At 48.1% G+C, this 14,549-nt stretch overlaps 1 protein-coding gene across 1 annotated transcript in view; it reads right to left on the bottom strand.

The window, feature by feature from the left end:
- Nucleotides 1-11,676, bottom strand: part of LOC119912007 (polyunsaturated fatty acid lipoxygenase ALOX15B-like) — a 57,252-nt gene extending 45,576 nt beyond the window's left edge. The window contains exons 1-3 of the mRNA XM_038730981.1: nt 11,500-11,676; nt 6,422-6,516; nt 4,674-4,819 (exon numbers count right to left, since the gene is read on the bottom strand). Coding sequence (XP_038586909.1) covers nt 4,674-4,819; nt 6,422-6,516; nt 11,500-11,676 — 418 coding nt within the window. The remainder of the gene's footprint in view (nt 1-4,673; nt 4,820-6,421; nt 6,517-11,499) is intronic.
- Nucleotides 11,677-14,549: the final 2,873 nt, after the last annotated feature.

Genomic DNA, 14,549 nt, shown 5'->3' with positions numbered 1-14,549 from the left:
TGATCTCTGACGCCACGCCACGGACACACCCATTGACAAAAACTCACAAATAGCACAACTTTTCATTTTCAATGCCTTTAGAAGGCACAGCACAAATTTGAAGTCGGTCGGACTAAATCCCTAGGAGGAGTTCGTTAAAGTACGAAGTGTGTAAATCATCCAAAATTTGACGTAAAATTCAAAATGGCCGACTTCCTGTTGATTTTAGGGCATCGCTCCAAGAGGCTTTTTTGTGCGTCTGGACAAGATACACGTACCACAGAAAATTCGTGCACGTAGATAAAACGTGCGGCGGGGGCTGCTTCGTTAAAAGTCACTTCCTGTTGCCAGCAGGTGGCGCTATGACTGTGGGTGAATGTCAGCATGTACATGTGTTCAGGGCGGGACTCTCATCCTACATGTACACTTTGGTGCAGATGTGAGCATGTACACTGAAGATACGACAACTTCCTGTTTCATGGCGAATCATCGACGCCACGGACACGCCCATTGACGAAAACTCGCAAATAGCACAACTTTTCATTGTCAATGCCTTTAGAAGGCACAGCAGAAATTTTTCATCGATCCGACTAAATCCCTAGGAGGAGTTTGTTAAAGTACGAAGTGTGTAAATCATCTAAAAATGGGGGGGGGTTAGGAGGAGGGGAAAAGTCCCGGCTAACGAGTGTTAGCCAGACTGGTGCACGGTCCTGTGATGTGCCTTCAGAGTCCCCAGAAAGTGAAAAGCACCTCCAAACTCCACATTTTCCCTTATAACAGACACAAAAGTGCATTACCTCTGCGATGGTTCCAAAAATTGTACTCCACGGGTCCTGTAGTTGTTGATTCTTTTATCCTTAATTCAGGCCGACTTGGTCCTGCTTCACTCTGCCTTGTTGCAACGTTTCAGAGGGCGGCTTGTCCTTCATCAGGCATAACAGAGTGGTATCTTTAAATGTCCTTTTCCTTAGGTTTCCCTTTAATTTGGTTCAAAAACGGTAAGTATTTTCCTTTTTTCCAGCTTGAGGTAAGTGTTTTCTTGCTCTTCTCTTCAGCTTGAGGCTTGTAATCAGAATAATATCTGCTAATTTTGTAATCTGCACCCTATTTGGGTGTCTGACGATTAAAATCCAATTTCTTAGTCTTCTCTTGCTTGAGGTTTCAGTTTTATATTTCCAGTGGGTCACAATAATCGCTGATGTTAAGTTTAGGTGTTGCAGCTAGGTAAGGATGTCCTCACTCTCCAGGGAAAGCTCCAGAATGACACACACGGCACTGGCTGGTTAGGAGGAGGGGAAAAGTCCCGGCTAACGAGTGTTAGCCAGACTGGTGCACGGTCCTGTGATGTGCCTTCAGAGTCCCCAGAAAGTGAAAAGCACCTCCAAAGGGTTAGGGAAGAAATTTTTGAAAGGGTTAGGGTTAGGGAAGAAATTTTTGAAATGTCGACGCCGAATGCGCAGGCCATCAGCTGCCAGCCAGTCCCGAGCCCTCACTTCTCATTGAGGCCCCCCGGAGTCAAAGTGCCCAGTCGGTGTATCCAGAGCCTCTCCTCACGTCGTCTCTGGGCTGTGGACCACCTGGGATTACATTGGAGGATAAGCGCGGTGAGCTGCGACCAGCCATGCTCAATAAAGTGCTTAACCAGGGGGATGTGTGTGTCTTTTTTCTTTACAATGTTGTACCTGTGTTGTGTGAACCTGGTCAACAAGGTGTTCCCTGTTTCTCCAACGTACTGCATGTTACACTGCCTACATCTAATCAAATAAACACAATTCTTGGAATGAACACTGCCATGCCTATGTGTGGTAAAAACATTATTGTTGTGGGGATTCAGCACCCAGGGGTGGTGCCTAAAAAATTCTCCGTGCCCGATGGGTCTAGAGTCAGTGGGTGGTGCCAGCTTGGCCCTAACTAAAGTGTCCTGCAGGTTTTTGTTTTTTCTGTAGGCAGCAATGAGCCTATGGTTCTGTAACAGCTGAGTAGTAGATGTCAAGTGGTGGAAATTATTTTTAAGTGTCCTAACCAGCTGTACTGCTGCGGGGGAATAGGTGGTGATGACAGGAAGGAGAGAATCAGTGGTGAGCAATTTGGGGTGCTGAAAGGTTCTCAAGGCTCTGCGTAGGAAGGACCTACAGTACCCTCTGCTGGACAGAGCCGAGAACAGCACCTTCGTGGCCGCTTTAAAATCGTCTGCTCTTGTACAAATCCTGTGAAATCTCAGGAGCTGTGACTTTATCAGACCTGCGAATGTGTGTTTGGGATGGAAACTGGATTTGTGTAGTAGGGCATGTGTGTCTGTTTCTTTAAAGAACACCTTGAGGTCAAGTCTGAGAGTCGAATCAAAATCTGGGCCCTTAAAAGTGGTGGTGTCAAGGAAGTCCACAGCAGTCTGGTCAATGCAGTATTTCAGTTTGATGGATGGATTGTGGTTGTTCAGGGAGATCACAAAGAGATCAAAATCCTCTCTCGAATAGGGCCAGATTCCCCAAATATCATCCAGGTATCTATAATAATAAAGGGGTCTTTTGGGACAGGAGTTGAGTGCAGCTGTTTCCCATTCTGCCATGAAAATATTGGCGTAAGCAGGTGCGAATTTTTTACCCATAGCTGTTCCCTTAATTTGGAGGAAGAATCGTCCGTTGAACTCAAAGTCGTTTTTGGTCAGATTTATTTCCAGGAGCTGCAACAACTCTCTGTCTGGTCTTTTGGCGTCTGGGAATTGTAGGAATATGTTTTTAATGGCCTGAATGCCTTCTGAAATGACAATATTTGTATATAAACTATCAATGTCCATGGTAAATAAAAATGCATTAGGGGGTACGCGGATCTGCTTAATTCTTTCAACAAAATCATATGTGTCTTTGATGTAGCTGGCATGTCTAATCGAAAGAGGATTGAGATAGTGGTCTATGAACTCAGCTGTGTGATAGGTCTCACTGCTGCAGTCGGACACGATGGGTCTCCCAGGAGGGATTTCCCCGGGTCTGCTCCACCCAGCAGGGGGTTTGTGGATTTTAGGCAGCATGTAAAAGAGTCTAGGTCGGGGTTCGCTGTCTCCCATCAGGTACAGTTTTGTTTATGGTTGATGAATTTTTTGTCATGTAGTGATTGTATAATCTTGTCAATTGCCGGGATTGTGTCCATGTAGATGGGTTTCTTTAATTTGGAGTAGTAAGTCGTGTCCAGTAGCTGTCTGTATCCCTCCCACAGGTATTGCTCTCTGTCCATAATCACTATTGCACTGCCCTTATCCGCTGGTTTGATGACAATGTCTTTGTTGTGTCGTAATTGATCTAATGCTTCAGATTCGAATTTGTTCAGGTTCTGTGGGACCCAGCCCAGTCTGAAGTGGTCCTGGAAGTGCTGTAAGTCCGTCTGAATGAGTGTTTCAATTTCGGGGGGTAATTTGCCCTTCGGGGGAACCCACTGCGATTTAGGGGTGAACAGTGGGCGGTCTGTGTCGGGTCTGTGTGCAAAGTAAGTCGCTAATTTGAGTCGTCTGTGGTACTGTTGGATGTCAAATCTGATTTGTTTTTTCAAGTCCGAGTTGCTGCTGATTGAGGGAATGAAATTTAGACCCCTGCTGAGTAGAGCAGACTGGGCTGCAGACAATTCAAAATTCTGGCACAAATTAATAACAATTTTTCCCCCCGTCTGAGGACGTGTGTTCACGGGGGTACCTACTTTAACGACTCCAACCAGTGGTCCAGCATGTGCTGGGCCATGGAGTGAGACCAGTGGATGCCGTCTCTCTCGGTGGTGAAGTCGTTCCTTGGGAGAGCAGGGATAAACAGCTGATTGTTAGTGAGATAGTGGTTCAGCTGTCTGAGGTTCTCCTGCTCTTCGTGAGGCAGGTGTCTGGAGAAATTAATCTCCGGCACCATGACTGTGGCCTGGGGAAAAGCCAGCTTCGCCATCCTGATTGCCCTCTGTACCTGTTTAACAGTAGTCATTGTTTTTTGTGCCCTGTTATTAACCCCAAAGGAGAGAATCAGTTTTTCAATGTTAGCAGACACATTGGTCCTAGCCAAAATGGCTTCTGCGTGCCTGAAGGTGGCCCCAGGGAAGCTGTCTACTTGCAGGTCAGGGCACTGGAAAGGGGGAAACCTGGCAACATTTGAGTCACCAATGATCAGCCACTTGCTCCTGGCTGACAGGCACCACTCTTTCATTTTCCTGCTGGTGTTAATGTGTCGTGTGGGGCGACGTACCGGTGTGTTTGCTGCTATTGCAGCTGCAGGTGGGCCAAAGCTCAGCTGTCTCTGAACAGGCCCCAAAGCAGGTTTTGGGGCAGGAGGCAGCGGTGCTACCTGCGGAGATGCCTCCACCATGATTCCCTCGTCGGCCGTGGCCGTGGTGCTGGGGTCCTCAGGAGGAGCTGGAGGCTGAGGTGAGCTGGGGGCCACGCTCCGGCGCCTTGCGGTGCGCTTAGGTCTCTGCTCCTTGGGCTCCGGCTGCGTGTCAGGGACGATCCCAGAGGAAGGAGAGAGAGAGGGAGGGAGGACAGGTGCAGACAGACAGGTGAGGGGAGAGGAGAGAAAGTCAGGAGGGAGAGAAGGGAGGAAAGGAGGAGACTGAGGATCCGTGGGCCCGTCCGTCCTCTGCTCCGTCATCGTGGCCTTGGAGAGGAGACACGGTCCGGCCGGTGTTGAGATGTCTGGCAGGAGGAGGTCCACTGCCGGTGGGGCGTGTACCTCCGCTGTCACGCTGAGCTGACGCGCCGGCGCTGGGTTCCCCTGTGCTGCAGGCGGCCGGTGTGGAGGCTGGGTGGCGGCAGGTGGTTGAGCAGGTTCTGGGGCCGCTGGTGTGGGCGGCGGAGCCGCCGGCGTAGAAGGTGGGGCTGCCGGTGGCCGCAGAGTCTGAGCAGTCCCAGGTTGAATGCCAACCGGCCCGGGGGGCAGAGCTGTCGCCGTCTGAGTCTGTGTGTGTGTGGAAGTCTGTGTGATGCTGGGCACCGTTGAGGTCGGGTCCACTACTACTGCGTGTGCTGCTACGGGAGGGTGGGCTGGCGGGTCAGGCTCGGCGTGAGCCGGTGGGGCTCTGGAGAGGCGCTGGATCAGGAGCACCTGTGTGTCATCCAGCGTATCTTGGTGCAGTCTGCGCCCAAAATGGCGTCTGGCCCAGGCCGAGGCCACCTCAAAGTTCTCTCGCCAGTCAGTCACTTCTAACTCTACCAATATCTGCAGGTCCGTCTGAATGCAGTCCCTGTAGTGGTCCCTGAGTATCAGCAGTGTGTTGTAGGCCCAGTTTCTGGCGTTACCGTCAATGAGTGACAGGGTCGTGGCGTTTGGAGCCGCCGGTTTGATAACAGTGGCCAGATTGTGGGTCATCTTAGTGATGGAGTTGGGTGGTTCTGGTGCCATGACATTGCTAAGGTGGTGTTTAGCTTTGATCAGTCTGTAAACCACTCTGGTTCTTAAGGTAAAGTCTGGGTCAGACGGCGGAGGGTCGCCTGTGCCGCGTTGCCCTCGGGTCGCTCTATTGAACCCCTCGTACCTGTTGCTGCGTCTGGAGAAGTCGGTCCTGGTTCGGACCGGCGGAGGTCCGCGGCGGTGATGAACTGGCGGTCCGCGATGGTCCTCTCGGCGCGGGGGCTCGCGGCGGTAGGTCCGCGTAGCTGGCGGGGCCCTGACGGCCGCTGCGTAGGAGCGGGGAGGCTGCCGCGGCTCGTGGTAGCGGCGGGAATACGTGCTCTCTCTTACCCGTGAAGGTGGCGAGCGGCCCCGCTGCTGCATCCGTCCGCGTCGGTAGTGGACCCGCGTCCAGTCCTCCTCTCCTCGGTGCGTCATGTTTGCGGTGTTCAGCAGGTTTTTCAGTGTGCGGCAGTGTCGGGAAGACAGCTAGCTGGCACTTCAAAACTAAGCTAAACAGTAAAAAAGTAAAAAAAGCGAGTCGTGATGGTCCGTTTGCAAGGTTTTATTATTATAAAAAAATAAATAATAAACCTGCAGTAATGCAACGTTTCGGTCTTTAAAAAGACCTTCTTCAGGCATAAAATTCTTACTGTGCGTTGAGTTCTGTTGTCCAAAGACGAGCGAAAACAAGGTCTGAGAGCGGGACAGGAAGTCAGCAACTTCTATGACCCTTGACCCCTCCCACCACCTGGGAAGTGAGAAATCCTCCAGTGGCGCCCTCTAGTGGGTAGTCATTTTGTAGTTTTTAACCTAATTTAATTGTAGTGCCAGATCAATATGAAATTAACACTCCGTGTATATCAATTACCGTAATTATAATGTCCTGATTGGTTAGGTTTAGGTCAGAGGGTCAAGTGGTTAAGGTTAGGGCTCAATTAACCTGGTAAGGCTGTATGAAATTGTTCATCCCGCCCCACACTATCAGACCATGGGTTAGGGTTAGGGAAGAAAAAATTGAAATGTCGACGCCGAAGGCGGCGACATTGAGTGCACAGGCCATCGGCTGCCCGCTAGCTCTTAGCCCTTACCTCTCATTGAGGCCTCCTGGAATCAAAGTGCCCAGACGGTGAATCCAGAGCCTCTCCTCACGCCGTCTCTGAGCTGTGGACCATCTGGGGTTACACTGCAGGATCAGTGCAGTGAGCTGGGACCAGCCATGCTCAATAAAATGTTTGACCAGTGGGATGTGTGTGTCTTTCTTCCTCCCAATGTTATACCTGTGTTGTGTGAACCTGGTCAAAAGGGTGTTCCCCGTCTCACCAACATACTGAATGTTACACTGCCTACATCTAATCAAATAAACACAATTCCTGGAATGAACACTTCCATGCCTATGTGTAGGAAAAACATTGTTGTTGTGTGGGTTCAGCACCCAGGGGTGGTGCCTAAAAAATTCTCCGTGTCCTATGGATCTAGAGTGAGTAGTTGCTGCCAGCTTGGCCTTGACTAAAGTGTCTTGCAGATTTTTGTTTTTCCTGTATGCAGCGATGAGTCTATGGTTCTGTAACAGCTGGGTGGTGGATGTCAAATGGTGGAAATTGTTTTTGAGTGCCCTAATAAGCTTTACTGCTGCTGGGGAATAGGTAGTGATAACAGGGAGGAGAGAGTCAGTATTGACAACTTTAGGGTGCTGAAAGGTTTTCAAAGCTCTGCGCAAGAAGGACCTACAGTACCCTCTGTTGGCCAGAGCTGAGAACAGCACTTTTGTGGCTCCTTTGAAATCCTCTACTCTAGTACAAATTCTATGGAATCTCAGAAGTTGTGACTTTATTAACCCTGCGAATGTGTGTTTTGGATGGAAACTGGATTTGTGTAGCAAGGCATGTGTGTCTGTTTCTTTGAAGAAAACCTTGAGATCAAGCCTGAGGGTGGACACAAAATCTGGGCCCTTGAAGGTGGTTGTGTCAAGGAAATCCACAGCAGTCTGGCTAATACAGAATTTGAGTGAAATGGATGGATTGTGATTGTTCAAGGTGGTCACAAAACTATCAAAATCCTCTCTCGAGTAGGGACAAATTCCCCAAATGTCATCCAAGGGTTAGGGTTAGGGGTTAGGGTTAGGGGAAGGGAAAAAGAGCTGGCTAACGTCTTACAAAGCTCTGCGTTAGCCAGTCTGGTGCACTGTCCTGTGATGCGCCTCCAGAGACCCCAGAAAGGCAAAAACACTCCCTCCTTGTTTGAGTTTTGAAGCATTTCCCACATTTCCCATAGTAAAAAACAAAAGTGCATTACCTTTGCCTTTGTTCAAAAAATTGGACTTCACGAATCCTTTAATGTCTGCATCCTACTTGGATGTCTTACGATGAATTTTCCTATCTTCCTGTCCTATTAATCCAGGCCTACTTGGTCCTGCTTCACTCTGCCTTGTTGCAACGTTTCGGAGAACTATTTGTCCTTCATCAGGCTTTGCAGAGTGGCATCTTTAAGTTTCCTTTTTCTTTAGGTTTCACTTGAATGAGGTTCGAACACGGTCAATATTTTCCTTTTTAACTTCAGCTTGAGGCTATGTATTTTAGGTTTCCAGGATTCTTCTGCTTGAGTCTTTTCCAATTGAGGTCTTCAGTGAGTCACGGTAAGTACTGAGGTTAAGGTGAGGGATTTGGGCTGGGTAAGAGTGTCTCCACCCCCGTGAGGCCCTCTAGAGGACACACACGGCGCTGGCTGGTTAGGGGAAGGGAAAAAGAGCTGGCTAACGTCTTACAAAGCTCTGCGTTAGCCAGTCTGGTGCACTGTCCTGTGATGCGCCTCCAGAGACCCCAGAAAGGCAAAAACACTCCCTCCTTGTTTGAGTTTTGAAGCATTTCCCACATTTCCCATCGTAAAAAACAAAAGTGCATTACCTTTGCCTTTGTTCAAAAAATTGGACTTCACGAATCCTTTAATGTCTGCATCCTACTTGGATGTCTTACGATGAATTTTCCTATCTTCCTGTCCTATTAATCCAGGCCTACTTGGTCCTGCTTCACTCTGCCTTGTTGCAACGTTTCGGAGAACTATTTGTCCTTCATCAGGCTTTGCAGAGTGGCATCTTTAAGTTTCCTTTTTCTTTAGGTTTCACTTGAATGAGGTTTGAACACGGTCAATATTTTCCTTTTTAACTTCAGCTTGAGGCTATGTATTTTAGGTTTCCAGGATTCTTCTGCTTGAGTCTTTTCCAATTGAGGTCTTCAGTGAGTCACGGTAAGTACTGAGGTTAAGGTGAGGGATTTGGGCTGGGTAAGAGTGTCTCCACCCCCGTGAGGCCCTCTAGAGGACACACACGGCGCTGGCTGGTTAGGGGAAGGAAAAAAGAGCTGGCTAACGTCTTACAAAGCTCTGCGTTAGCCAGTCTGGTGCACTGTCCTGTGATGCGCCTCCAGCGACCCCAAAAAGGCAAAAACACTCCCTCCTTGTTTGAGTTTTGAAGCATTTTTCCACATTTCCCATGGTAAAAAACAAAAGGGTTAGGGTTAGGGTTAGGGGTTAGGGAAGAAAAAATTGAAATGTCGACGCCGAAGGCGGCGACATTGAATGCACAGGCCATCAGCTGCCAGCTAGCTCCTAGCCCCCACTTCCCATCGAGGCCCCCTGGAATAAAAGTGCCCAGACGGTGAATACAGAGCCTCTCCTCAGGCCGTCTCTGAGCTGTGGACCAGTAGGGGTCACACTGCAGGATCAGTGCGGTGAGTTGGGACCAGCCATGCTCAATAAAATGTTTGACCAGTGAGATGTGTGTCTTTTTCTTCCTCCCAATGTTGTATCTGTATTGTGTAAACCTGGTCAAAAGGGTGTTCCCCGTCTCCCCAACATACTGAATGTTACACTGCCTACATCTAATCATTCAAATCCCCCATGATCAGCCACTTGTTCCTGGCTTACAGGAACCTCTTTTTCATTTTCCTACTGGTGTTAGTGTGTCGTGTGGGGCGACGTGCCGGTGTGTTTGCTGCTGTTGCAGCAGCAGCTGCAGGTGGGTCAAAGGTCAGCTGTCTTTGAACAGGCCCCAAAGCAGTTTTTGGGGCAGGAGGCAGAGGTGCTACCTGCGGAGATGCCTCCACCACGATTACCTCGTCAGCCGTGGCCGTGGCGCTGGGGTCCTCAGGAGGAGCTGGAGGTTGAGGTGAGCTGGGGGCCACGCTACGGCGCCCCGTGGTGCGCCTGGGTCTCTGCTCCTGGGGCTTCAGCCACGTGTCAGGGACGAACTCAGAAGACGGAGAGAGAGAGGGAGGGAGGACAGGTGCAGACAGATAGATGAGGGGAGAGGAGAGAAAGTCAGGAAAGAGAGAAGGGAGGAAAGGGGGAGACTGAGGATCTGTGGGCCCGTTCGTCCCCTGCTCTGTCATCGTGGCCGTGGAGAGGAGACACGGTCCGGCCGGTGTTGTGATGTCTGGCAGGAGGACGTCCACTGCAGGTGGGGCGTGTACCTCCGCTGTCACGCTGAGCTGACGAGCCGGCGCTGGGTTCCCCTGCGCTGCAGGGGGCCGGCGTGGAGGCTGGGTGGCGGCAGGTGGTTGTGCAGGTTCTGGAGCCGCTGGTGTGGGCGGTGGAGCCGCCGGCGTAGAAGGTGGGGCCGCTGGTGGCCGTAGAGTCTGAGCAGTCCCAGGTTGAATGCCAACCGGCCCGGGGGGCAGAGCTGTCGCCGTCTGAGTCTGTGTGGAAGGCTGTGCGTCGTCTATCTGTGTGGTGCTGGCCACTGTTAAGGTCGGGTCCACTACTACTGCTTGTGCTGCTGCGGATGTGTGGGCTGGCGGGCCAGGCTCGGCGTGAGCCGGTGGGGCTCTGGAGAGGCGCTGGATCAGGAGCACCTGTGTGTCATCCAGCGTATCTTGGTGCAGTCTGCGCCCAAAATGGCGTCTGGCCCAGGCTGAGGCTACCTCAAAGTTCTCTCGCCAGTCAGTCACTTCTAACTCTACCAGTATCTGCAGGTCCGTCTGAATGCAGTCCCTGTAGTGGTCACTGAGTATCAGCAGTGTGTTGTAGGCCCAGTTTCTGGCGTTACCGTCAATGAGTGACAGGGTCGTGGCGTTTGGAGCCGCCGGTTTGATAACAGTGGCCAGATTGTGGGTCATCTTAGTGATGGAGTTGGGTGGTTCTGGTGCCATGACCTTGCTAAGGTGGTGTTTAGCTTTGATCAGTCTGTAAACCACTCTGGTTCTAAAGGTAAAGTCTGGGTCAGACGGCGGAGGGTCGCCTGTGCCGCGTTGCCCTCGGGTCGCTCTATTGAACCCCTCGTACCTGTTGCTGCGTTTGGAGAAGTCGGTCCTGGTTCGGACCGGTGGAGGTCCGCGATGGTCCTCTCTGTGCGGGGGCTCGCGGCGGTAGGTCCGCGTAGCTGGCGGGGCCCTGACGGCCGCTGCGTAGGAGCGGGGAGGCTGCCGCGGCTCGTGGTAGCGGCGGGAGTACGGGCTCTCTCTTACCCGTGACGGTGGCGAGCGGCCCCGCTGCTGCATCCGTCCGTGTCGGTAGTGGACCCGCGTCCAGTCCTCCTCTCCTCGGTGCGTCATGTTCGCGGTGTTCAGCAGGTTTTTCAGTGTGTGGCAGTGTCGGGAAGACAGCTAGCTAGCACTTCAAAACTAAGCTAAACAGTGAAAAAGTGAAAAAAGCCAGTCGTGATGGTTCGTTTGCAAGGTTTTATTATTATAAAAATAAATAAATAATAAACCCGCAGTAATGCAACGTTTCGGTCATTAAAAGGACCTTCTTCAGGCATTAAATTCTTACTGTGCGTTGAGTTCTGTAGTACAAAAACGAGCAAAAACAGGGTCTGAGAGCGGGACAGGAAGTCAGCAACTTCTATGACCCTTGACCCCTCCCACCACCTGGGAAGTGAGAGATCCTCCAGTGGCGCCCCCTAGTGGGTAGTCATTTTGTAGTTTTTAACCTAAAGTACTTGTAGTGCCAAATCAGTTTGAAATTAACACTCAGTGTGTATCAATTACAGTAATTAAAATATCCTGATTGGTTAGGTTTAGGTCAGAGGGTCAGATGGTTAAGGTTAGGGCTCAATTAACCTGGTAAGGCTGTATGAAATTGTACATCCTGCCCCACACTATCAGGCCATGTCAGACACTCACACACACCATCACATATACTTGACTAATATAAGGGAAGGGGAACAGAACCTGACCCCCATCACGATGGGAGACAGGAGGTGCACGGTCCTTCCCCCGGTAGTCCCTTCCCCCACGGTAAGAGAAGTGGTTTTGACGTCCGTCAAAACCTGTTCGTGGACGATCTTCATAGACCCCCTGTCCAGGGGGTCGGCGTCGTCCGCCGCGGCGCACCACGGTCCATCCGTCGCCATGAGTGAGGCTCATGACTGAGTGGTCTTATTAAGCCCTCTATAACCTAAAAGCGAAAAAAAGTTTTTACTCTCAGAAATAACTGAAATTGTTTTTTTAAAATTAAAACCCGAAAAGATTCAAAATAACGGAAAAATTATTTTTTTCGAACGAAAATTAAATTTAAGCTTTCTGTAAAAAAAGTAATTCTACTGTGTGTGCCCGTGCGCGACGTTTCGACCCCAATGGGTCTTCTTCAGGCTAAGGCACAATACAGGTGAGAAAAGAATGCTGAAACTGGCAGGCTGGCTGAGATGTTGCCTCATGGAGAGTCAGAGTAAGAATGAAGGAAGGAGGAGGCCACTCCCCTCAATTTATAGTCTCCCGTGCTTGTCATTCTGCCTCATAGGAATTTGTCCGTTTTTTAACCCTTGGATACTAATGAGTGTTTTATATTGAGTTAAAATGAATTTGTTTTTAACCCCTTCTATTCTGGATTATGCCAATTAGAATTTTATAGTATTTTTAGGCTGATGTAGTTATATACCTTGTTACATCTATTGAATTACAAGTAGTTTTTTTAAAAAAATAGTCAATGATGTTGTTGGATGAATTGTTTGTTGTTGTAGGCCCATAGATGTTTTTTTAAGGACTTATATCATGTGTTTTTAACCCTTTGCACACTGTTATTGTTTGGAATTATTACCGTTTAATTAGTGTTACTGATAGAATAACAACGAATTTGTTTTTAACCCCTTGTATGTCAATAATTGCTTTAATAGGTCTAGAATCATGTTTGCTTTTTAACCCCTTGCATGCCAATTGTTGTTAAATGAGATGTGACTTTTAATTTTAACTGATAGATGATATATAATAATTTTTATTAACTAAACGTCCACATAATTTGGGGTCAATCTGGTTAGGGTTAGGCAAGGGTGTAAAATGGTTAGGGTTAGGATAAGAGGTCGGGGCGTGGTTAGGATTAGGAATAGAATTCAGGATAACTGTAGGAAAATTAAGGAAGATGGAGAAAAATTGGGAAGACTGGGGAGAGAAAATTTGTGTTAGGCCTTCATTCCATGAACTCTAACTTTTTAACCTAATTTGTCAGTCTAATTATATTTTTTGTTCAATCCTGATGGTTCTATTGTACTTAATAGGTAGATCCATTTTCTTTCAATTTTCTTTCTTTCAGTGTCCGTCCAAAAGGAATTGCTTTGGATCCCTGCCACTCTAACAGCCAGCAAGCCATGGAAAATAAAATGTTTAACTATGGGGATCTGAGTTTCCTTTTTATTCCTGATATTATATCTGTGTTGTGTCATACGAGTTGAAATAGAATTCTTGGTCTCCCCAATGTATTGTATTCCACATTTGGAGCAGAAAATAATGTAGATACAGTTTGAGGTATGAGGGCTAAACCTTTGTGGGATTTCAAAAATAGTCTTATTAACCCTGTTGCGTACAAATTTTAGGCTACAGAAATATTCAGGTGTAGAATTGATTTTTGGTTGTCGTATGGGTTTAAGTTTTGCACGTACCAAAAGGTCCTTTAGATTTTTGTTTTTCCTGTAGGCTGAAATTACTTGATGGTTCTGTAACACCCCCAAATCTATCATTACTGATTTGAAATTGGTTTTCAGCTTATTGTTCAGAATCATACTGGCCGATGAGAATGTAGTGATTATAGGAATGATTGTATTTCGGGATTTCTGTTTCTGAACTTGGAAAGATTTGAGACACTGTCTCAGAAAGGTTCTCGAGTAACCTCGTTCACGTAATACTCTGAAAAGAATTTGGACTGCTTTCCAAAAATCCTCTGTCTGCGTACATATTCGACTGAATCGCAACAATTGGGATTTCACAATGCCCTTAAACGTGTGTTTTGGGTGAAAACTTGTTTTAAAAAGAAGGGCATGTGTATCCGTCTTTTTAAAGAACACTTTAACATCCAATGTGTGGTTCTGAATGAACGATGGTCCCTTGTAAACTGTGGTATCCAAAAAGTCTATTGAGTTTTGATTAGTTATGTGTTTGCATTTAATAGAAGGGTCATGGTTGTTTAAAATATCAATGAATTGGTCAAATTCCTGCTCTGAATATGTCCAAATTCCCCAAATATCGTCCAAATACCTGAGATAATAGAGAGGCCTCTTGGGGCATTTGGATAGGGCTTCCTCCTCCCAGTTTGCCATAAATATGTTGGCATAAGCTGGGGCAAACCTTTTGCCCATAGCTGTTCCTTTAATTTGTAAATAATATTCTTCATTAAATTCAAAGTCATTTTTGGTTAAATTAATTTCCAAAAGCTTTAATACTGCGTCATCTGGTCTGTTTTCATCAGGATATTTTTGAAATATTTTTTGGACTGCCAGTAAACCTGCCTGGGTATCGATATTAGTATAGAGACTCTCTATATCCATGGTAAAGAACTCCAAATTCCCCAAATATCGTCCAAATACCTGATAAATTCCCCAAATATCGTACAAATACCTGATAAATTCCCCAAATATCGTCCAAATACCTGATAAATTCCCCAAATATCGTCCAAATACCTGATAAATTCCCCAAATATCGTCCAAATACCTGATAAAGGGTTAGGGAAGGGGAACTGAACCTGACCCCCATCACGATGGGAGACAGGAGGTGCACGGTCCTTCCCCCGGTAGTCCCTTCCCCCACGGTAAGAGAAGTGGTTTTGACGTCCGTCAAAACCTGTTCGTGGACGATCTTCATAGACCCCCTGTCCAGGGGGTCGGCGTCGTCCGCCGTGGCGCACCACGGTCCATCCATCGTCATGAGTGAGACTCATGACTGAGTGGTCTTATTAAGCCCTCTATAAACTAAAAGCGAAAAAAAGGTTTTACTCTCTGAAATAACTGAAATTGTTTTTTTT

Source organism: Micropterus salmoides, unplaced genomic scaffold (assembly GCF_014851395.1).
Source record: "Micropterus salmoides isolate LMB-PRFRI ecotype aquatic unplaced genomic scaffold, ASM1485139v1 Ms_hic_scaffold_2, whole genome shotgun sequence".
Lineage (NCBI taxonomy): Eukaryota > Metazoa > Chordata > Actinopteri > Centrarchiformes > Centrarchidae > Micropterus > Micropterus salmoides.
The sequence above is the reverse complement of the archived record's forward strand: the minus strand, read 5'-3'. Positions and strand labels throughout refer to the sequence as shown.